At 41.1% G+C, this 22,292-nt stretch overlaps 2 protein-coding genes across 6 annotated transcripts in view; one reads left to right on the plus strand and one right to left on the minus strand.

Moving 5' to 3' along the window:
• GSG1L (GSG1 like) overlaps positions 1-1,058 on the plus strand; it is a 58,590-nt gene extending 57,532 nt beyond the window's left edge. For all 3 annotated transcript variants that reach the window (XM_069869732.1, XM_069869735.1, XM_069869734.1), the window contains one exon: positions 264-1,058. In XM_069869732.1, the coding sequence (XP_069725833.1) occupies positions 264-747 (484 nt within the window). In that variant the 3' untranslated portion in view covers positions 748-1,058. The remainder of the gene's footprint in view (positions 1-263) is intronic.
• KATNIP (katanin interacting protein) overlaps positions 1-22,292 on the minus strand; it is a 519,483-nt gene that overhangs the window by 447,538 nt on the left and 49,653 nt on the right. For 2 of the 3 annotated variants that reach the window (XM_069870032.1, XM_069870031.1), the window contains exons 22-26: positions 20,355-20,494; positions 17,747-17,848; positions 16,932-17,092; positions 14,620-14,708; positions 11,369-13,275 (exon numbers count right to left, since the gene is read on the minus strand). In XM_069870032.1, the coding sequence (XP_069726133.1) occupies positions 13,217-13,275; positions 14,620-14,708; positions 16,932-17,092; positions 17,747-17,848; positions 20,355-20,494 (551 nt within the window). In that variant the 3' untranslated portion in view covers positions 11,369-13,216. Of the gene's footprint in view, positions 1-11,368; positions 13,276-14,619; positions 14,709-16,931; positions 17,093-17,746; positions 17,849-20,354; positions 20,495-22,292 lie in introns of those variants that run through there. The other variant, XR_011338570.1, reaches the window with a different exon arrangement.

A 22,292-nucleotide genomic window follows, 5' to 3' on the forward strand; every position in this document is an offset into this window, starting at 1 on the left:
CAGCTCCTCCAACAGGGCACAGTTTCAAGGTGCCTCCTTTCCTTTCGAATGAGAAAGACATCTCTTGCTATACCAGCAGGGATCAACTCTGCTGTTACTGCGAAGCCTGACAGATGAGAGCTGGCGATCACATTCAGTGACATGGCCAGTATCTCTCTTCCCAAACCTCAGGATCTGTGGTCCGACCCCAGCCAAGTTGGGTTGATTTCACCCCTCTGAGCCTCTGAACTCCACACTGTGTCTGCCACTTCTTTCCTTGGCAGGAGATTGGTAACCACAAAGGAATTCCAAGCCATGGAGAGAGAACTAGAGGACGTGAAAGAAGAACTGAAATGCCTGAAGTGGAAAGTGAGACACATTGGTGAGACAGTGCAGCCCCTGGCCGAAGACAGCAAGCGTTACAACGGCTACACCCTGACGGAGCTCAAGGCGATGGTGCAGTTTGAAGACGACCCTTACAAGGCCGCACACAAGATCCTAACCGCGCTCTTCAGCGATGTCTACTTGCTCCAGCACTCAGTCACTGAACAGGCCTGCAACTCCCGATCTCTGCCCAAGCCCAAAATAGACCCAGAGCTGTACACAGTGTACTGTGACATTCTGAAAAGCATATTCCCTGGAATTAGCAGCCAGACCTTGAGGGAAGAGACACAACACGTGCAGAAAAGCACGCAGAAAGAAGCGCAACACCAGAGCCCACAAGGTGTTCAGTGGAGTGAGAAGTCTCCAACAATTTTAGAGAACTGAACTGTGGGTACGTACCATTGGTTGAGTCTATCCCTTTTAGGTATGAATCATCTGTAACAACATTGGTGAGCTCTGAGCCCTTCGTGCCACTTGCCCAATGAGACAGGATGGGAAGGCGTTGCGTGTACTTCCCACATTTTAGAAATAAATTGCCCCCATTAGTGTCTCTTTCAATACACGGATGTCTCCTTGCTTCCAGCAACTACAAATGCTGACAAAAGTATCCAGAGAAGGCATTTTATGTCCAAGCAAGGGCCTTCCCCTACCCCCAAACAAACCAACAAACCAACCAGCATCTGGGTAGTTTCTATTTTCTAGAGTATATCATTCATTAAATGACATTACTTGTTAGAAAATTGTGCCTGATCTTATTTATTTATTTATTGTATAAAAATGCTTTGCACACCAAATAAATCAATGATTGTAACTTGAGTTACACACTGGGATGAGACCTGGGCATGTAGCAAACCATCCCCACCCTGCCCCATCTGCATCCTGGGTTTCATGGGAAGAAAACCGGGGCACTGAAGTCAGCTGCTGCACCCAAGCAGATCACCGTAGATAACTGGGGCTAGGGCACAAGAGAGTGCAATGTGCCCCTAAAACATCAACCCACCAGTGAAACAGGCAAAGGCTGTGACCTTCATCTCTCCCAACCTGTGATAACCAAGCTGACAGAACAGCTCACGAGTTAACAACTGTGCTTTGCCTTCCCCTGACAATGATGCTGTAGGACTTGCAAAGGCCCCACAAGGTGATTGCTCCTCTGGAGCCCACCCCAGGGAAAGGAGGCTGCTATTGTGGAGAACACAGAGGGAAACAGCCCTGGAGATCCTTCCTCCCCAAGTGGGACCCAGCAAAGTGAAATGGAAGAACAACAGTTTGTTCATCAGGTCCTGCTCCCAGCACTGGCCTTGTAGCCAGTTTTGTAAAGATCTGGTGAGAGTTGAGGGATGTCACAGGATGGTTTCTGTTGGAAGGGACCTTAAAGAACATCCAGTTCCAACTCCGGGATCACCTCCCACGGGCTCAGGTTGCTCAGCCCTTGTGCCACTTTGCTCAGAATAATGGGCAATACTGCTTTCCTACCCTACCCGTTCACCCTCCCCCTGCCCCTTCCAAGAGTCATTAACACTTCCCTAGTCTTAATGAGACAAATACATCAAAGCCCAGAACGTGTCTGTCCTGCATAACGCTGCTGCTGCTCCCCGAAGGCCACGGAGAATGGTGAGATGAGCAAAAGGTATCCTGTGCATTCAGCCTACCTTTCCCTGTGCTGGGATATAACAGGGAGAAAAAGGGGAAGGGGGAGGGGGAAGAACTAACAAAAGAATAAATAAAAATAAATGCATTCCTTGCATCACCCCAGCTCCAGACACTTTGGGAGGAGGGGATGGGGACAGTCCACTCTAAGGACATACTCCGTACCTTCTGGGCTCTTCTGCATGAGGATTCTGAGGATGTTTTGACATTCTGATGAGAGACCCTACATGTCTTTCAGCGTGACTTATCTATACTCTTCTCTGCTGGGCTTATGAACGCATTTTTAAAGCTCCTTGTTATTAGAATTGATTTTACTTATAAGCCAATGTGCAGACACAGGCACAGAATCACAGAATCGTTCAGGTTGGAAAAGATCTTTAAGATCATCCAGTCTGTCCACGATGCCTTACCTGCTGTAGCAGCTCGAGTGATCTTCTGCAGGGAACCTGTAAAACAGGCCATGCCCACTGCATTTGTCCTTCACAGGCTACTCATTTCCTTCTTTTTCTCTGTTGTGTTTGTGCCTTGAAGTGAGCCCTGCCTCTGTGAGGGTGGTTTTCTCCAAACATTATCTGCACTTTTGTGTCCATCTCTGGTACTTCAGCCTCTTTCTTTGATTATTCTACAGAGAGAAAAATCTCCTCATTTTCCTGAGCTCCTGTTGCTTGTATTTCTGTGAATTATCAAGTCCTTTTATCCTTTTAACAAGCCATAGCTTTCCTTGCTAGCTTTCCTTACCTAGGTTTGCTGGGGAGGGAAACACAACTGTCTTCCCACACTTCTGAAGAGCTTTTTCTGTGTCCAGTCTATTTTTTCTGTAGTCACGCATTCCTAACACAACAGGAGGGTGAGGGCTGAACGCCCACACCTGCAGAGAGAGCCCTTCTCCTTGGAGGGTAACCAGACTGAGTCAGCAGAATAGACGTAAGACAGCAGGATCTTAAATACATGGGCTTGAAAGCAATTTTTTGCTTTCCCTTCTGGCATCTTGCACTTGCCAGAAACGTGTCCTGTGACAAGCATGCTCTGTCTTAACACTTGCGGTCTTACTGCCTGGTATTCAGACAGAAAGGCAATTACACAGTCCCATTATTCTGACAGTTAAAAAGATTCGGCCATTGTTCTTCTTGGACAATTCATACTGATTTGCACTGTGCCGACATTGCTCCTTAGCCTAAATAAGCTTTCTCTCCAAAATGCTATCACCTTCACTTGTACAGAGACAGACAGCGAAGGCAATCAGACACATGGTGAAAAATTAGCCCATAAATCCACGTTGCATTCCATCTATTCTTCATTAAACCACAGAACTATTCTTTCCCTTGAACTTGTACTTTCAAGTCTGAAGACCCAATACTGCAGCAAATGATTTTTTCTTTCCTTTCTTACCTATGGTCATTACATTTGCTATTTTGCAGTCATATCCAGATCCACAGACTCATTAGTATTACACTTATTCAAGTAACATGCACTGTCTGTTACGTATTCATCCCTGAACGTAACCTGAGGTCCGGGTTGGCTTCTCCTGTGTCATCTAGGACTAGGAGAAGTCTGTCTAGAAAGCTGCCTGGAGGAGAAGGACCTGGGTGTGTTGGTTGACAGCGGCTGAACATGAGCCAGCAGTGGCCCAGGTGGCCAAGAAGGCCAATGGCATCTTGGCTTGGATCAGAAACGGCGTGACCAGCAGGGCCAGGGAGGTTATTCTACCTCTGTACTCGGCACTGGTGAGACCGCTCCTTGAATCCTGTGTTCAGTTCTGGGCCCCTCACCACAAGAAGGATGTTGAGGCTCTGGAGCGAGTCCAGAGAAGAGCAACGAAGTTGGTGAAGTGGCTGGAGAACAGGCCTTATGAGGAACAGCTGAGAGAGCTGGGGGTGTTTAGCCTGAAGAAGAGGAGGCTGAGGGGAGACCTCATTGCTCTCTATAACTACCTGAAAGGAGGTTGTAGAGAGGAGGGAGCTGGGCTCTTCTCCCAAGTGAGAGGAGACAGGACAAGAGGAAATTGCCTCAAGCTCCGCCAGGGGAGATTTAGGCTGGACATTAGGAAAAAATTTTTCACAGAAGGGGTCATTGGGCACTGGAAGGGGCTACCCAGGGAGGTGGTTGAGTCACCTTCCCTGGAGGGGTTTAAGGGACGGGTGGATGAGGTGCTAAGGGGCATGGTTTAGTGATTGATAGGAATGGTTGGATAGGAATGGATGATCCAGTGGGTCTCTTCCAACCTGGTTATTCTATGATTCTATCTCTAGGAGCAGATATCTAGTCAGAAGTGTGAGGACACGAATACTTTTGTCAGCCTCAGGGAATCTGTGGCTTGTACTGATTGGTTGTGTTAAATAACGCAATCCATTAATATTCAACGTGCTGTGGGTGGGGAGGCTTCAGCTGGCAGAACACATTCTACAGCAGATAAGTTATGTTAAACAGAGGGTCCTGACTCGTAGCGGTCATAGAATCACAGAATAATTTAGGCTGGAAAAAGACTCAGGAGGTCAACTCATCCAACCTCTCTGATCAGACAGTAGTCTAGTAAAAGAAACCAAATTATAAAATCTGTGCTGCAAAAATTAAACCACTGCAGCAGAGCAAACATCTGACAACAACAAAAAATAAAAAAAAAAAAAGAGAGAAGGCACACAAACACCCTGCGTTGGAAACAACTGCAGATCAGATCCACCACAGGAAAATCTGAGGAGTTTTCTTCTCCCCAAAGCACTGTGCTGGGAGATCATGTGGGCAGGAGCTTTCCACAGACTAATCAGTTGGTAGAAGCTTAATTTACATCTGCATCAATGGACAGAGAAGATAAATGGCAAAGGTCCTGTGGCAGCGCTTTGGAGGGCCCTTTACTATGTTTAGATCTACATGCACTGCCAATTCATTTTTCAGACTTCTCATTAATATCTCTAATGCATAACTGCAGTCAAAATCAGTCACTGAATCATACATTTTATGACCTCATGCTTACCCCTTCGTACTGTTAATAATAATATCCCCGCATAATGTGAACACTTTCTGCAAAACAAGTCCAGCAGCCCTTCTGTTTTATGACTTAAATTACAGCAGAACTAGTTTTAGGCAACACTCAGCATCTTTATATTAATTATTGGCATCATCTGTACAGAAATCTGAGTCACAAGGGTTTGGGAGGCACCATTAATTACTATTAATCCCTCTCCATTCTTCCTACACGACTGTCTGTTTCTCATGCTGTGTTCTCTGTACATTAGTATAATCAGTTCCCCTTACACACTCCAATTCAACTTGACTTCAGTAATTTTCACATTACATGTACAATCTTTGTTTCCTAGAGTCAAATTGCCTCCAGAGACCCTGTTCCATTTCTTACACCCATATGCTTCTACAGGTGGTGATGTTTTCACTGCGAGCTGGAGCCCTCCCCTAGGAGCTTTACCGGCAAGCAAATGTCCAACAAGTCATGCCCCAACCATTATTCTTAAGCCACGAGCAGATGACCAAGGTGCAGCTCTCCTTAGGGTCTTAATGCTACTCCCTCAGGAAAAAAAAGTGACACTGGGAGACTTCAGACAGAATAGACAAGAACAGAGCATGCATTGATCTACCTACATGCAGTACTGAGAAACACACATCTTTGCTTCCTGCAGATCTATTGTGAAGAACACATTTTCTCCATGCCCCAACGAGAGTGATTAAAACACAGATCAATGTCTTGCTGGGTCAGAGGGTTTTGATCAGATCTCCCATTTTGTGTCAATATTCAGACACGTTACCATCCCCGAGAGATGAATAATAGGAGCTATTTCATTTCTCTGACAACGTTAAACATAATGAAAAGTCTTACTATCACCCCACATCCTTCTCCATGAATTCTGGCCACAGACAGATCTCCTGTTGGTAATGGAAATGTCAGTTTGATTCATCTGTTCACCAACGAATCCTTACCAACCAATTTCCAGTTCATAGCAAGCCATCCAAAAACATTCCTTTGGAAACAAGCCAGAACCGACATTCATTGTAGATTAGTTTTTACCAGTGTTTAGGCTTATACCATTCCAGGTAGCTTTGCTACTTACTCTATTTTTAGCAGTGCCTCCAGCAGAGAGGAAAGAGGCAGATCATGCGACTTCTGCTAATCTGCAAATCTGAAATTATAGTTGGGAGACCAAATTTATTATTACACAGCTAGATGACGACAGCAGAGATGACCTTCCTGCAGTGCCAGAAGTCTTATCCACACTGATCTAGGCCTTTAATCAGTGGGGGAAGGTATAGATTACGATGTGTCAAAGGACAAACTTTTCACCCCTGTTAGGACAGCGAAGAATTAAAGTAGATTACCCAGAGAGACTGTGCAGCCTCCATCCCTAGAAACGTTGCAGGCCAAACTGGATGAAGCCCCCTGCAACCTGTCCTGACTTTTGTAAGGTTAAAAAAACCCACAAAAAAAAGGTGTTTAATTGTGGAAAGCAGCCAGGAGAATCTTTGATGAATGGGAGCACAGAGCCATGAATAACAGGCAGGAACAGCACCATCAGTGTTTTGCACTTGCTAAACCCCACTTGTAGGCAAACGGGGCTGACAGTCAGTGTCACAGCTCAGTTTGCTGTGCTGGTTGACTCATTTTCCTGCCAACCATTCTGTGAACTCAGTAAAGCTGCTGCTGCCTCTGTCCTCAACCTTTTTGATGAAAGATGAAAGATCTCCCTTGCTCCAGATGAAAGTTCTTTCCCCAGCTTGTTACAGACAGAAAGATCTATTCTGGCAGCCACCTTATGCTGCCATCAGGCAGAAGAGCAATCTTAGAGAAAAAGATAAAAGGGCTCAACTGCCCCCACTTCGTTATCATTACCACAGGGACCATCTCTTCGCCCACATACAATGCTTCCCTTGGGTGAAGTCATTTCCCTGAGAAAACTTGACAGCCATAGCAGCTTCTTGTGAATTCCTCTGCCCTTATGCCTACCACACTTGCTTTCCAACAAAACCTTTGACCAACCCCTGTTTCAGCTCCAGCTGCCTAGGATACAGCTTGGAAATCAGTTCAGTCTGTAACACTCAACCAGGCTCAGGCTCTCAGAAGGCTGCAGCTGAGCACCAAGCTCCTTTCTCCTGGCCCTTACAATGGCTCCGAGATACAGCATTCAAATCTAAAACTTCTCTCTAGTGCTGCACCCAACCCCTGCCTCCTCCAGTTGCTTTCAGATAGCAACCGGCTGCTTTACCAAGAAGATGGAGAGTTGCTATTTCTAACTTCCTTTAGCATTCTCTGACGTTCACCTCCCCTTGATGAATTTTCAAAAACCACTGTGAAGCTCCTTTTCCTGTCAGATTCAGACAAGCCAAGGAACACAAGCAACTGAGCTCTGAAACAACAGATCACATACTTGGAAGCAGAAAGAGAAGAGCACAAGTTAATTGTAGTTCTAACGTGTCTGCTCAGGTTTACATTTCCCCAGCATGAGAAGACTGCACAAAACTCTGTGCATGCTGACATTTTTGGAAGTCCCATGAGCAACAGAGCAGAGATGCTCACTAAGGATTTGTGAGTCAAGAGGGTTTTAGTCACACCAAAGAGACCTTGAGCAAGTTAAAAGCGAAAGGCAGGATTATACAGTACTTTATTAGGAGCTTCCAGAAATAAACAGCATACCTGGGGAAGGCTGCTAGCAGATGAGGTGGTGGCTTTCCGCTCCTAATTAGAGCCAAAGTAGGGGCAGCATTGGAAGCAAGAATCCAGGCTGGGAAACTCCTACGCTGCTGATCATTGGGATGGTCAGTCCTTGGCTGTAACCACAAGCTAAGAAAGGAGACACTAGAGAGCCATCAGACAGGTTTGCAGCCTTGTTTTTCTCTTCTCCAGTAATTTCTAGGTCAGTAAGTTAGAAGTGGCAAATTGCAATTGTTTCCTTTTATGCCTAGATCTCAACCTGCAGCACTTCACAGGGTCCTGACCCAGGGTGACTGGAGCTGATGCTTTTAGACAAGGGTGGAAAACTGATCTCTTCCCAGCAAGATTTAGAGGCCAGTCGGACAGGAAATTACTCCAGCTGGGCACTCTGTCCCCATCTCTCAGCTCTTCCTGCAGCTAGGAGATTCACTCTATAATTGCTTTCTTAGTCCACATTTTATCCTCGGCTGACAGAATTCCATTAGGGTGATACAAGCTGCGTGATAAAGGGATGTTTGTGTCTCACATGGGCTGTAAGTCATTTCTCAACAAACAAATAAATAGTCACAGAAATGGGCAAAGACCACTGAGCCAGGAACCCTCCTTGTGCTCTGAATACCAGGACCTCAGCACTCAAATAGAAGCAAACATTCCTCCAGGATATAATACTCCTCTCCACTTCCCTCTCTGCTCTTTAGAGGAGACACCTCAGTGCGCATCTCCAAAATGTACAGTTATTTCTGAGTGTCCATTTTTGAGTGGACAATAACCAAGACAGACATGCAGCACCAGCACCCCCAGAAATGAGGGCCCCTGCAAACAGGAGCCGCTCTGCTGTCACCAGAGGAGTTGGGGACACTTTAGGTCACAGACAGCAAGCAGCCTGCAGATGGGAAAACAGAGGAAATTAAACTCATGCTGTAACACATCTGAGTACACACGCTTGAAGAGCAAAATGGGTTGGTCACACCTGCAAGACGAAGAACACTGGTTCTGTGCAGGACCTTTTAAGCATAATCATAGAATCATTGAGGATGGAAAATATCTCTAAGACCATCCAGTCCGACCGTCAGCCCAACACCACTGTGCCTACTAAATCATGTCCTGAAGTGCCACTGTTACCGGCTTTTTGAACTCCTCCAGGGATGGGGACTCCACCACTGCCTCTGCCAGGGCTTCATCACTCTTTTGGTAAACCAATTTTTTCTAATATCCAATCTAAACCTCCCCTGGCACAACTTGGGGCCATTTCCTCTCGTCGTAACACTTATCACCTGGGAGAAGATAATGATGCAGCTAAAAGTTAGATATGGCAAAAAAAAGCTAAAAGAGAACATAGGAGAGTGCATCAAATGCTGTGGTGCACACAGCTATAGTATCTATAGCACCAGTGAAGCCATTATTAGGCAGTGTGTTCTGGAATTCATGTTTTTTTAAAGAATATTGGAAGAGATTTGGCTGCTTCATTGACTCTCACCAGAAGAGCAGCGCCTGTTAGAGCTCAGCCTCCTGCATTAACAGCCCCAGAAGAAGGAGGCCAGCCTAAGGCATCCCTACCCAGCCTGTCTGCTCGCAGCAGTGCTGCTTTGGACTCTAATCACTTGAAATGTTCCCCAGGCCAGTACAGAGATGCATCCAACAGTGAGGACTGCTGTAGGAGACAGCAGGAAGAAAATGCTTCTGTCTTACAGGGTAAAAGCCATTGACTCAATTAAAGGGAGAGGAAGATTCATCCCCTGCATAACCCAGAATTCAGATGTCAATACAGCACTTCGTGTTTGCGCTTACCTGACTTAGACTGAGAAGTGAGCTTTTCCTGGTAATATAAAAGGGTTTAAGGTCTCAGCACTCAGCCTCCCTCACCCACTGCTCACATCCTCACATCATCACTGGCAGCAGGTCCCACCTCTCGTCATTCCAGTGCTACCTGGTGTACAAGATCTGTCTGATCTCACAACACCCAGTTACTCGCTGGCACTGTCAGGCTCTGGCAGACGTTACCAGTCTGGCATATATCCCTGAAATGACTGGACTGAACATCACTATGGAGAAGAACCAACACAATAGGAACATGGTAAAAGCACAGCATGACCAGAAAATCTTATAGAGAACATTATCACCAAAGCAGGATGCTGTGGTGCAATTTTATGCCCGGGTCCAGCCTAAGCCACAAAAACATTTCAGTTTAATTTAGCTGCCGTACATATCTCCTTGTGTAGTTCTTACAGGTTCATGCTCCAAAACGAGGATGAGTCTCCTGACTCAGCAGTACACAAGCTTCTATGCTGCCTTTTACATTGTTTGCATCACTGCTTGCACCTTGCCCACAGACAGGTGCTTCTCTCTGCTGTTTGAATTCTGCTGGATTAAACCATGAGGAGGCAGAAATTGCGAATAGAAGTTGCAGGCCTTCCCTGGCATCCAGGCTTTCAGACTACACTCTGAATACTGATAAAAATCTCTTTTTAAAGCTCAAAAAGTAGACAGCATGACATGTACCTCCTGACAGATTATTTCTTAATCCTCTGCCCTTCTCAGTGTCATTGTGGGACAAACTCACTCATTTTTGTTATCTTGATCAAGTTCCTTTTAAGAAAGTCACTACAGGTAAAGGTGAGTAACCGCGAGCAACTGAGACACAAAAGTTCTTGGCTTGCCCAGAAATTAGAATTAGGTGAAAGTTTAATAATTTACATCAAAGGCTTCTGCAAGAATTCATATTAATTCTTCCTTTTCCTTTGCCTTGCTTTTGGCAATGTCAAACGATGTTACTGTGCACATTCTGGCTGAATTACTCCTGCTGAAACTGTGCCTGGTACTGACTGAAATGCTCTGTGGGGATTTTCTTGATTGCATGTTTACTCTTCTTTTCCCCCCTGCAAACACTAGTCTGACATGAATGTACTTGTGACTAGCTAGTTAAAAAAAAATGAAAAAAGGAAGAAAACTTTTTTTTAAAAAAACTGATTCACTGTGGAAATGAGTATCTGTGAGTATTAGGGCTGACTAGGACTTAATTATCTTTGGTTATAGAAAGGGTCATTACATCCCGGCTCCAATTAAGAGGGCAAACGCTGACGTCTCCTACCCCACAGAGATTAATGAAGTATTTTCTAAAGATTATGCTACTCTCTGCATAAGACTGACTAGAAACAAGGACTTCATTAGGCCTTACCTTGGTGGCATATGTCATCCCAGAGCAGACAGCAGGCCGCAAACCCTTCTTTCAGAGACATGGCAGGGGAGGGTGTTCCACAACTTAATCACGTTCAGAAATATTTTAAAGAGTTTCACAGTCTTTCCACAGTGCAGCAATGGTGAGGAATCTCTTGGATCAGAAAAAGGAGACTATGGCAGAAGGTACAAGCCAACAGTTTCTGTGCCAGAGCAGAGCAGGTGCACTGGATACAGTTTTCCAGAGGCAAAAAGTGTGAAAACTGGCTGCAGGTGCTAACAGACCAGTGAGGAAGAGTTGATGGCAGAGAAACAGATGATTGGGACTGTGACCTGAGACAGACCACATATTTAGTAATAACTTTAAAAAAAAAAAAAAAGGAAGATATATCAAAGGGTTCAGGTTGAAAAAATCATTAGTCCATCACACAGGACTTGAGATACTCCAGACAGATATAAAGACAGATGAGGATAGAGTCCCATCCCTTTCACACCTTCTCTGATCAATAAGAAGGATGCTATTCTGCACCAGGAAACACAAAGGATTTAATTTCTCTTCACATTCAATACCATTTTCTCAGAAGAACAAACAATGCAACAGGCTTCATGTTGTCTAGAGATTGCCCACAAGACAATCTGTGATCGTGCCTTAAGTTCCAAGAACCTTGCCATAGCCTCTCCTCTTCCAAATGCATCCACTTGGCTCTGCTCTTAGCCCCACAAATAATTCTCCTTTCAGCTCTTCCTCCTTTTGGAGTTGCATGTTAAGGTTACTTGATTTGGAGCAAATTAAAACCTGGTTCTTGGTAAAGCTACATTGGTAAACACAGGAGAGGAGACAGTTATCAGGACAACAGAGGGTTCTTCTGTCAGTCAGTCTGGGAATGGCCGTTAAACAAATGACAATACTCACATACACCGCTGTACAATTAGAAGGTTTTTGTATTTAGTACAAAATGCATTTTGTTGCTCCATCAATATACAGAAATCTGGGAAATGTGTTGCTATCTTGTGTCTTTTCAGCTTAACCAACCACAGTTAAACACAGTTAAGAAGTACGCTTTTTATAAGCAAATATACAAGATAATGCACTCCTGACTTAGTACAGATAGGAAGCAGCACATTTTGATTCTATACCAATTATATATTACTTTTCCATGTCTAAAAGCATACACTGACTTCGGAGTGTTTAGTTCTCTCTGGAAAGAAAGAATGCATTTTAAACAAGAAAGGAAGAATTTTCTATGGCAGAGACTTAAAGTTTGTCACTATGGACAACTTCTTAGTGAAAAGTATATTTGCATAGCCACAAATCCTGCAGCATAATTATTTGGATAGAGTTCTTGTTTAAACAACAACATATGCTGGGTATTTCATGTTTAAAAATGCAGTTCACTCCTTACCTTCTAACTAGTTAAAACGTATTTACCATTTCTCAAATGTGATGATATGTTGCTGGCACAGATCTGGTTGGTGCAGCACAGAGGTATGGCCTCCTTGTTTACATAACCAAATCCAGGCAAAATAGGAGAAAAGAGCATTGCTCTGTAGCAGAAGGACTCTGAAGAATGTGTAGAGCGCCTGTCAATAGCACTTCAGGCAAAACACCTACTTTGCATTTTCATGGTAGGGAGATAATGAAAGAAATAATTATTTCACTGCAAAAGATGAAAGGAGTGACAGCTGAAACTTACTTATTATAAACCTTGATAAACCCACTTCCTAATCTCCATTTTCTAAAAGCATTCATCACATTTTTCCATACCAAGTGGAACCTTTCCAGATGTCAGCAACAGTGTCAGCCCCTAGAGAGAGGCAGGGCATCCAAACACACAGTGGCAGCCCAGAAACACAGAGGTAAAGAATATTTCCTCTAATGAGTGCATTTCACAAAGCACTATTTACAGCCATCAGAAACAAAGCAGATGCTTCCTTCTAGCAAGGAGCTTCATGATCACCCAGCTAATGTTTACGAATTAAAGCTTGAGAAATGCACTGGAAGACCTCTTGTTATAATAGAACCATTCTGAGTCATCCAAGTTCATGACACTTGGCATGAACAGCTGTCAGTTAGAAATAAGGTTCTCACTCACTCCTTTACATTCCTTCCTCCCTGGATTTTCAATTAAGAGAGGAGAGAAAAAAAAATCAGACAGATAATGACAATGTAAAAAAAAGACCAGAAAACTGAATTCATGCTTTAAATCTCACTACTGAAGAAAGTTTCCTGTAGTGAATAAAACTTTCTCTCATAAGACAGGTGGTGGTTCAGCAGCAGTAGACAAGGAAAACCTTCCACATGGATGGATGATACACATCTTGGAGATCTAAACTGCAATTATGCAGGGCTGGACGTGTCCAGGGCTTTCCAATGAAAATTCCTTATAATCTTTTCCTTCTGTGCAGTCTTTTTTCACGTATGCAGGTTTTTGGACGCAAAGCTGTTAAGGAAAATTGAGCACTGTTTTAAGACTGTACCTGTATAAACAGTGAAGCCACAAACTAAAATGAGAAGGAAACACGCCCATTTCTCCTTCCATCTCAGAATGAAAGCTAAGCTACTCTTCTCAGCAATATTTCTTACATTGACAATGAGTGCTGCCAATTTTTTCACAGTCCCATAGACTTGCTTTCCTGTGGAATACGGTCTGAATCCGATGTTGACACTGTTCTGTGGCAGAAGTTGGACCCTCCCTCAGGAGGGGATCCCCAGAGCTCTTCTCCAACCCAAATCATTCTACCAATTTACGTTACCAACCACTGTGGCTGACACCAGTAAGTACTACAGAGGAGACATGGGAGCAGAAGGCAATAGGGAATCCTCAATTGATGACTTCAGAGACAATCTATGTCCTTAATGCTTGGACAAGAGCCATGGCAACAACAGCTATCCCTTCCTGGACATAGGGTATGTCTGCACTAGAGCCTAGGATGTCACTGCAACAGGCACAGGGATGTTCAAAATACTTTTGACACAGCTAATACACTAATAACATTGAAGCTGCACTTGTACAGGCATTTCAGATCCTCCTTCTACAGAACTCTGCTACTAAAAGCCATCAAATAATTTCTGTAACATTTTCTAGGAGAACTAATTGGAGAAAGTGTCGTGCTCAGGAGAGAAAAACAATCATGAATACACCAGCTTGGCTGAGAATCTGTAGTGTATTTAGGGAGCTATTCCGAGTAATTTACAATGAATGATGGGGACTCTTCAAGACTATAAATACAATCTACTCTTTCTCCCTGGGGAAAAAAAAAAAGAGGTTGACTTTTTAATTATCACTTTGTAAGAGAAAAGACCAAACAGAAAGACAGTGGGAGGAATAAAGTCAACATGGTTTCCCTCCTGTTACACGTACCATGATTTTGGATTTACTTGAGGAGCAACAAGCAGCTAATTCTGAGACACACCTGCATCATCTGTGAAGCTGCTTAAAAGCCCAGTGGGGATACAATAAGCCTATTATTCCAAAAGCTATCTATGAACCTGCACAATTTACACTAGTTTTCAGTTTATCTTCAATTTCTTTCCTGAGGACTTCTGTGCACGTGTTGGTACAAGCCATAACTACATCTTTAGTTTACATCATCTACTGTCAGATTTAGATACAGAATAAGAATCCAGAGTATGACATTCCTGCTTTGCCTTCCCACGGTAGAAAAAGTAGAGCTAAATATATACAGAAGAGGTGTAAGTCTCCCCATTTTTCGCAGTTTAGGTCTCTAACAATGTTCATTATCCCTACTGTCTCTGTAGAAAGTGAGCAGAAGACAGAACTAACCTGGATCAGCCACAGCCTGCTGTTTCTTGCTGTTCGTGACAATCTCATTTTCATTCATCATTCGTACGTCCTGGTCTCCCATATGATTGCTGAAAAGATTAAAATCGGTACAATGGCCAAAATAATCAACGTTGTGCAAAGTTATGAGTCACACAGAAAAGGTTACCCAATAAGTTATTTAGGTCCTGGAGGCTAAACAAAGCTAGGAAGCACAGCTACGTTGGATGAGACTATCCAGAAAGGAAAGGCATTCTGTATGCATCCACCTGAAGGATTTCTTGCCAGTTTTAATTAGCAGCATTCATTCAGGCACACATTCAAATATAACTATCATTTTCACTCTACAATTTTCTTGCCTGCCTACACAGCTTGAACCACATTAACCAAAGTGAGATTTTAAATCAGTGCTGTACAAAGAGGGTATAAAAATCCCTATATGGAACTTAACACTGTTTCGTAATGTTGATATAACAATATTTGAAAATTTTCTGAACTAAATAAAATTACTTTACTGTGACAAGTTTTGTTTGCAGGCTGCTGCAAATTTTTAACAATTTCTTCTTGGGAAAGCAGTAATAACTTCAAAGTTTAATTTAATTAAACAAATTACAGGGTAAAAAGTGAGCTGAATTGAAAGTTAAAGAAAGCATCACTAATAACATCTCCCTTTCATAATTACAAAAACAAAACATCCATGCCTTTGGGGGAAAAAAAAGTGTGTATTTCTTTTCTCTACAAATGCTGCACAAAAATAGATTTCTATTTTTAGAGGAAAATGTAATGTCTCTCAAACTGTCAGAGTGAATGAGGGGAACCAATTCTGAAGTAAATCAGAACTTACACTATTGATGATAATATCAGGCTCAAGTTCAGGGTTCATAAAACACTGAACAGTGACATGCAAAAAAGAAAGGCCAAAATATTGAAAAATAAAAATATTTTTGAAAAAATATTGCAAATCAGGTTGAAGAGACCAAGAAAGCTCCCGCACAGAAGTCCAGAGAAAACTCAGCATCTTGACTGGTAAACAGATCATGCAGTCTGTGTGACCCTGAAAGCACTGCCCTCTTAAAATAAATCCAAGGATATGTGTCTTATAAATGTGTGCAAAGGAAGCTACATGAAAAAGATCTATGATTACATCTGGGGCTTCTCTTCTCCCAGTAAAATAACTTCACTCAGAAAAAGACGTTAAGTTGAAGAAAGTAAAGGTTCATTTCTCCTCTTCCTTTTTATATTCCACTTGAAAATTTCTCAAAACTCGTATTTCCTCAAGACATTTTCATTTCAGTAACTTTTTCCTTGAAAAACTGTTTCTGTCCAAATTTCACCATGACAACAGAGTCACTTGTACAAAAACATGAGTGTAACAATACATCCAAACAGTAATAACTTATTTCAGCATCTGACAGTACCAGTGGGCAACAGCCAATGCTTTAGAGAAACAGAAGAAGAAAAACCCTGAAGACAAATGTTAACTTATGTTCTTAACAGGACAGCTAACATTCCTTCTACTTATTTCTAAATATCTGAATATTCTTCTGAATTAATCATGTGCCATTTTTTAATGCAAAACTGTCACTTTTTTTTTCCAAGAGATGTATGTACAAGACATTCTATTTGTTAGCTGTGCAATATATAAGAAAGTGCTTATTCCTACAGGCTTTTGATTTTTCTCTTTTCAACCCCATTCAAAATAAATCCTTCCCTCAATCTTTATTTTCCTCGCTAGGGACTGTTTTTTAGACCATACTGATCCTGACCTTCTAAATATAAATGCATTTTTCACTGCATTTCATCATGTTTTCTGTGAGATTGCCAACTTGTTGGTTTCCAAGTGTCATTCTTCTGAACACAAGTCATTTCTCATTTAAGTTCTATGTTTTAGAATGTTTATAAAAAGGTAGAATTCCAGTTCCTTAATTAATACCTGTACCAAATTAGAGAACTGACTTTCTTTATTTTTGATGTTTTTAATTTTTCATTAACTTTCTATTTTTTTTTGCCTCTGTGTAATATCATTGGGATTTATTATTTCCTCTCTAAGGAAGCCTAACTTCTTTCATGCTTGTTACTATAGGCTTCCATGAAAACAGATGTATAAACGAATCATGAGTCCCAGTAAGTGCTAAAAAATGCTTACAAATAAAGCTAGGAATTTGGTACCTAAAAAAATGTTCATTAAGTGAAGCTGAGTATGCTTTGGAAGGAAATTTTCTCTATCGATATATACATATTGCTGCCATTAGTCACAAACTCCATATTTTTTTCAAAACAAGATTCTTCCTTTAAATCAAGACCCACTCACATACCTAATAACAGTTCTCTTCTCCTGATGGCAAATCTTCTCATCATCTGTAAAGAGAATGGTGTGATACGGGACCACCAGATCACAGGTTGGCAGGATGCCTGACACCACATGGTTCACCATTTCCAGAATCCCATTGTAGACAAGCAAGTCATCCACCAGGAGCTACAGATATTTAAGAAACAAACAAACAAGACATCTAGAAATCAGGCATTGCTTTCAGCAGTTTTCTCCAACAATTAATTAGAAAGAATTTTGCTCACATCGTTTCACAAGTCCAGTCATTAGTTTAGCTTTTCTTCCTTAAAACTTCAATTTCTCTCTATTCACTGCTGGGTTCTGATTTTTTTTCCCAAGTTTTTGTCTTGTCACTGATCTTTCTAACGTAGCTTTAAAGTAGGTAATTAAAAATGTATTTCATGTTTTACATAATTGCCATTCTATTAACTGAAGTGAATCACTCTTAAATCTCGGAATTAATGAATCTCACCTCATTTCAGCTGTCTAAAACTTGGGTTTATAGTTGAAACTAGTCTTCCAGGCCTGCTCTATAGTCAGTGGAAGAAGGAAAGCATTATCCTATCTTAAGACGTTTATCTAAGAATAAAATCAGATAAAGTGTTCTCTCCCTGGACAAGCAAGGGAGGACAGATAACTGGCATAGATTAGTCATTTTAATACTAAATGCAGTCTTAAATTAGATGCATCCAATCCATTGAGATTATATGGAATCACACTTCAGTAAACTGTGAAAATAAGTACAGAAATCAAGCAAGCCGACTCACGAGAACATACAAAATGTATAGAAAAATTACTTACACCGAACTCTTTCACACCTCTCTGAGGTGTTTTGGCATAATTCCACAACTTGATCATTGACACAGTAGTAGGTACATCAAAAATGACATATACCCTATTTACCTGTAAAAGAGAATTAATTTATATTTAACAGCATGAATTCCCTGAAGAAATTAAATTCTCATGAATGTTCCAGCAAAATAGGTCTGTACTTAAAGAGAAATAGCTAGAGGGCAGATAGCTGATGTTAAGGATTTAAGTTCACATATCAGCTCTGCTGAGAATTCAAAGATATTGCCTCTACCCCAGAGCTGCTATCTCAAATGTACACATAATTCATCAGAAGATGACATTTACACCTGAGCTTGTCATCCTGGGCTGCTAGTCAGCTGGGGGAGGGGAAGAGAAACACCTCTGATGAGTATTTCATGAACCAAATACAGACATGTGCTTCAGGATAAGCCAAGCTGGTGTCTATTCTGTTCTGTTTTATTCTATTCTATTCCTTTCCACTAAATATGAATGGAATCCACCTTCCTATTTGCAAGACTGAAATTTCTCCTACATCCCCTGACTTTGTAAGCTATTGCAGCAATTTTTGAGAGGTATACTTACAGGAATGCAGAGACAATTCTCCTGATACCTGCCAACAATCATTGCCTGAGATACTGTTCGTTTTACTCTCAATGACATCAATGTCAAGAATTTAAGACCGAAGATTAGGCGGTAGGAAACCAATCTTGCCTGTTACAGTTAATTCTATGCTATTCCTTTTATGAGGTACTATATCAACATTGGGCCAACGCATCTTAAGCTTCACGTCTAGCATCCTTTGATGCACTGGAGAAGAAATTACTTGTAGTAAGTCACTATGCATTTTTTTATTGAAGAAAGGGAGGTATAAACAGTTCTATTGATCACATATATATGTGATTTTCCAGAAGATAATTTAGGCATAGTCTCCAATAGCAATTGTTAGTCTCACAGTAAATGATAAATTTGATGGAAAATACATTCAAACAACTAAGTCAAATAACAGTCGGTAACAGGGGAACAAAAAATTCAAATTGTATTTACATTAGTAATAGATTTGTAAAAGACAAACACTTTGAGAATCAGAACAATATTTAGAAAGAAAAAGAAAGGCTAAAATATAAAATTTTCTTAAAGCTTTCAAATCTTTGAAAATAGCAAAGAGTTAACTCAGCTTTCTAGGCAAGCAGCCTAGCAATGAGGACGTAAGTTTACAGAAGCTGTGGTTCAGCATCCCATGCTGAAGATGATCATGAATAGGCTGATTGCTTAACTCATTTGTGCTTCCTGGCTGTACAACAATACCATGGTATATGGAAGAGAGAAAAGTACTATGTGGATCTCAAAGAAGTATAATTTGCTGCCATTTAAGGACAGAAAGTGCTATTGAATTGCTGACTCTTCCCTCTTGCATATCACATCTTATCAATTTATGCTTGTAATGCTTGTAATGCTCTTATCTTATGTTCTGCTATGGTGTCAGGTGCAACACCACAAAACAGTGTCTGCATCTGCTCTACTACTCCAGGCACTGTTATTTTCCTTTTGCCAAAATGAAAGAGCCTCTGCAGGCATGTCTTTTATAAGGCCAAGAGACTTAGATGGCTGTCTAACAATCATTCATTATGGATGCCTGAGCATCTCATCAAATTAATTACTAGATTCAAGATGTGGGATTGACACAGTGGCACCCTTGAGTGCTATGGAGACCTTCCATTTTCCAGAGGGATGTAAATGGTCAGTGTTCCAAAGTATAATTAAAGGCTTTATCTTAATTATCCTTGCTGCATTACAACATAGAGTGATATATATATTATCTTCAAAATTGACTTAACTCTTTGCTTTTAACATTCTAATTAATAACTGTAACATATGGAGTAAGGCCTTTTCCAACAAAGCAAGCTATAACAATGACACATCAGGTCTACTTTTTGTTACTTTTCAAATCCATCCTTTTCCAACAAATAAATATACCTTAATTATGTCCATAACAGGCCTTTAAAAAATGTCCTCTCCCAAAACAAAGTCAGAACCCATCTAAGTTTATCCACTTTTCCTCTTTAGATATTTGAGACCCTATATTTCAAACATGGGGCTTCTAAAAGGGCTGAATCACCTGGGGGCCTTAGGACATGAAATACTAAATCTGTCATCTCTCATTTATGAATTTGAATTCAAGACAGATAATCTGATTAAAAAACATTCTCACTGCTGGAACAACATTCATTACTTTTGGTAAAAACAAATTTCAGATTCCAGTCTGCTCCAGTTTGATAGGTGTTCATTGCAGAGAACAGGCATATTAAATTCTTTTGTCAGAATCTTTATCATAGTAACTGAAAAAGCACCTGTGCTAGCCTTGGAAATTCTGCTGTTGCACCATGGAGACAGAAGGAGATCACAAACCTGGGAAATCTATACTGCTGCTATTTGTGCAGCGAAGAGAAACAGGACTAAACTTCTTCTACAAGGCAGCCATTTAGCACCGCTTCACAATATCAAATTTATGTAAATATTATTTATGCTTCCACTTCCCTTTACAATTCTAGCTACATCGAAGCATATCACTCAAATAGAACGAAAAGGGGTAATATACCAAACCAGGAAGAACCGGTGCAAGCCACATATGTCTGCCATCGGTTGTGTCATTCACTCTGTCAATGAGTTTGTCTGGAGTTCGGACGTCTCCAGATACATCTTCTAAAATGTTGACGCTATCTGGAAAAGCGGCAATATCTGAAAAAAAACTTTAAGTGTAAATAACTGAAAAGGACATTTCAGAAATTCTCTATTTAAAAAGTTCATGCTTGCTCTTCCAGATTCCATGAGCAAGTATTCTCAACTACAGCAGTAAAACTTAAAAAGACTCCAAGTATTATACTTCGCTTGGGTATCTGAGCAATTTGGAGGCACATTTTTAAAAGAATAGCTCAGAGTCTGATACTCAAAATTATTTTTAAAACAGGAAGAAATTAACTAGCTGCATTTCATTTATTTTTTGGTACATATTTATCATTTAATCAATAAATTTCTGGTATCGGGAATAAGCCCTTCCTAGCTTTTTTTGTGACAAATGCCCATTTCTTAGCATGAGCTTGTGAAAATTCTTAACATGAAACATGTCTCAAGAAAACTGTCTCCGTAGGAGACAGTCATCAGTCAGACCAGGTTTTGCGCGAGTTCCTCAAGGTTAGTGATAAAAATCAGTTAACTGTCTAATAAGGCCTACTTTCAGTTCCTTGAGAGGGAAAGATTAAACCTTCAGTTGAACAGGCTTCCTAGGTAACTAGATTTTCTCCATGAGAGATAATTTATGTGAAAAATATATGTATGTTTAAGACATGCACAGAAACTTGGATGGATGTCACTGTCTTCAGAAATATAAATCCTGAACAATTCGGCTTGAGGGACATTAATTTCCCCTTGTTCTGCTTTCTAAAAGGACTGAGCCTGTAGGTATTTATAAAGAATTTGAGGAATAGCACAGCGATGCCTCAACTGCTTAAAAAAAGCTTGCTCCAGACTCAGTACTGAATTATCACAGCTAGTACTGCACTAAGACAAATATGCTCTTTTGGGGATCCGAATATATCCAAGCAACACTACTGTCCAGGCAGAAACAGGTGATCACTCAAAATGAGCTGAGGCATCTTTGCCTGGCATTGCATTGTACTGTAAAGATATACCATTTAAAAGCTAAGTTAAAGATCCCCTGTTCTTAAAAACAATCTGTTACCACTTTCCAACTTCAAAATGCTGCTTCTCCATTACAGATGTTTGAAGTTCATCATGCATCATACATGATACAAATAAAAATAGCACTGGGGAAAAAGCCTTTATTACCTTTTCCGTTGTATCTTCAATTTATTAGGCAATGAGGATCCTTAGAAACATAATTCATTCAGCATCCATGCTTTTTATCCTTTCTAGTTGGCTAACAAACTCCGTTTCTTCCATGTGATTGAACTACATGAATTATATGTTGGGGTATGAAGCTTTCAGCTCTTAAGAGACTTTAGCTGATACAGAGCACTGAAGTGTAACCCTGATGACTATGAATCTTTCAAACACGTCCTTCATTCCCTCTGCAGGTTACCCAGGGAACACTGAATCAAATTCAAAGTCTCAGCCCTTATCTTCATGACTGGATCAGGCGTCTAGAATAGCCTAAGGCTCCAGAACAGGAGTTAAAGATTTCTTTCTTGTGGCACAATGAAAGATTCCATAACAAAGGACTGAGCTCAACCTTTTCTTGTGAATTTATAGCTGAAACTTTCTGGTCCTTCTAAACTTTAGAAAAAATAAATGTTGATAGCAAAAAATACCATATCTTTCTTTAACCTACCCTTCCCTAACCTCATCCTGCTGCTTCAATGCATCCCATTCGGAGAAATGTTCTCAAAGCATACAAAATACATTAAAACATATGGAAATGAGTACAATCACACAAACAGAGAAATACAAGCAGAGTATAAACTGGGATAAACCGATGATTTGGAATAAGCAGTAAGCAATGCCATACGACAAAGTGCCA

Source organism: Phaenicophaeus curvirostris, chromosome 16, assembly GCF_032191515.1.
Source record: "Phaenicophaeus curvirostris isolate KB17595 chromosome 16, BPBGC_Pcur_1.0, whole genome shotgun sequence".
Taxonomy (NCBI): Eukaryota; Metazoa; Chordata; class Aves; order Cuculiformes; family Cuculidae; genus Phaenicophaeus; species Phaenicophaeus curvirostris.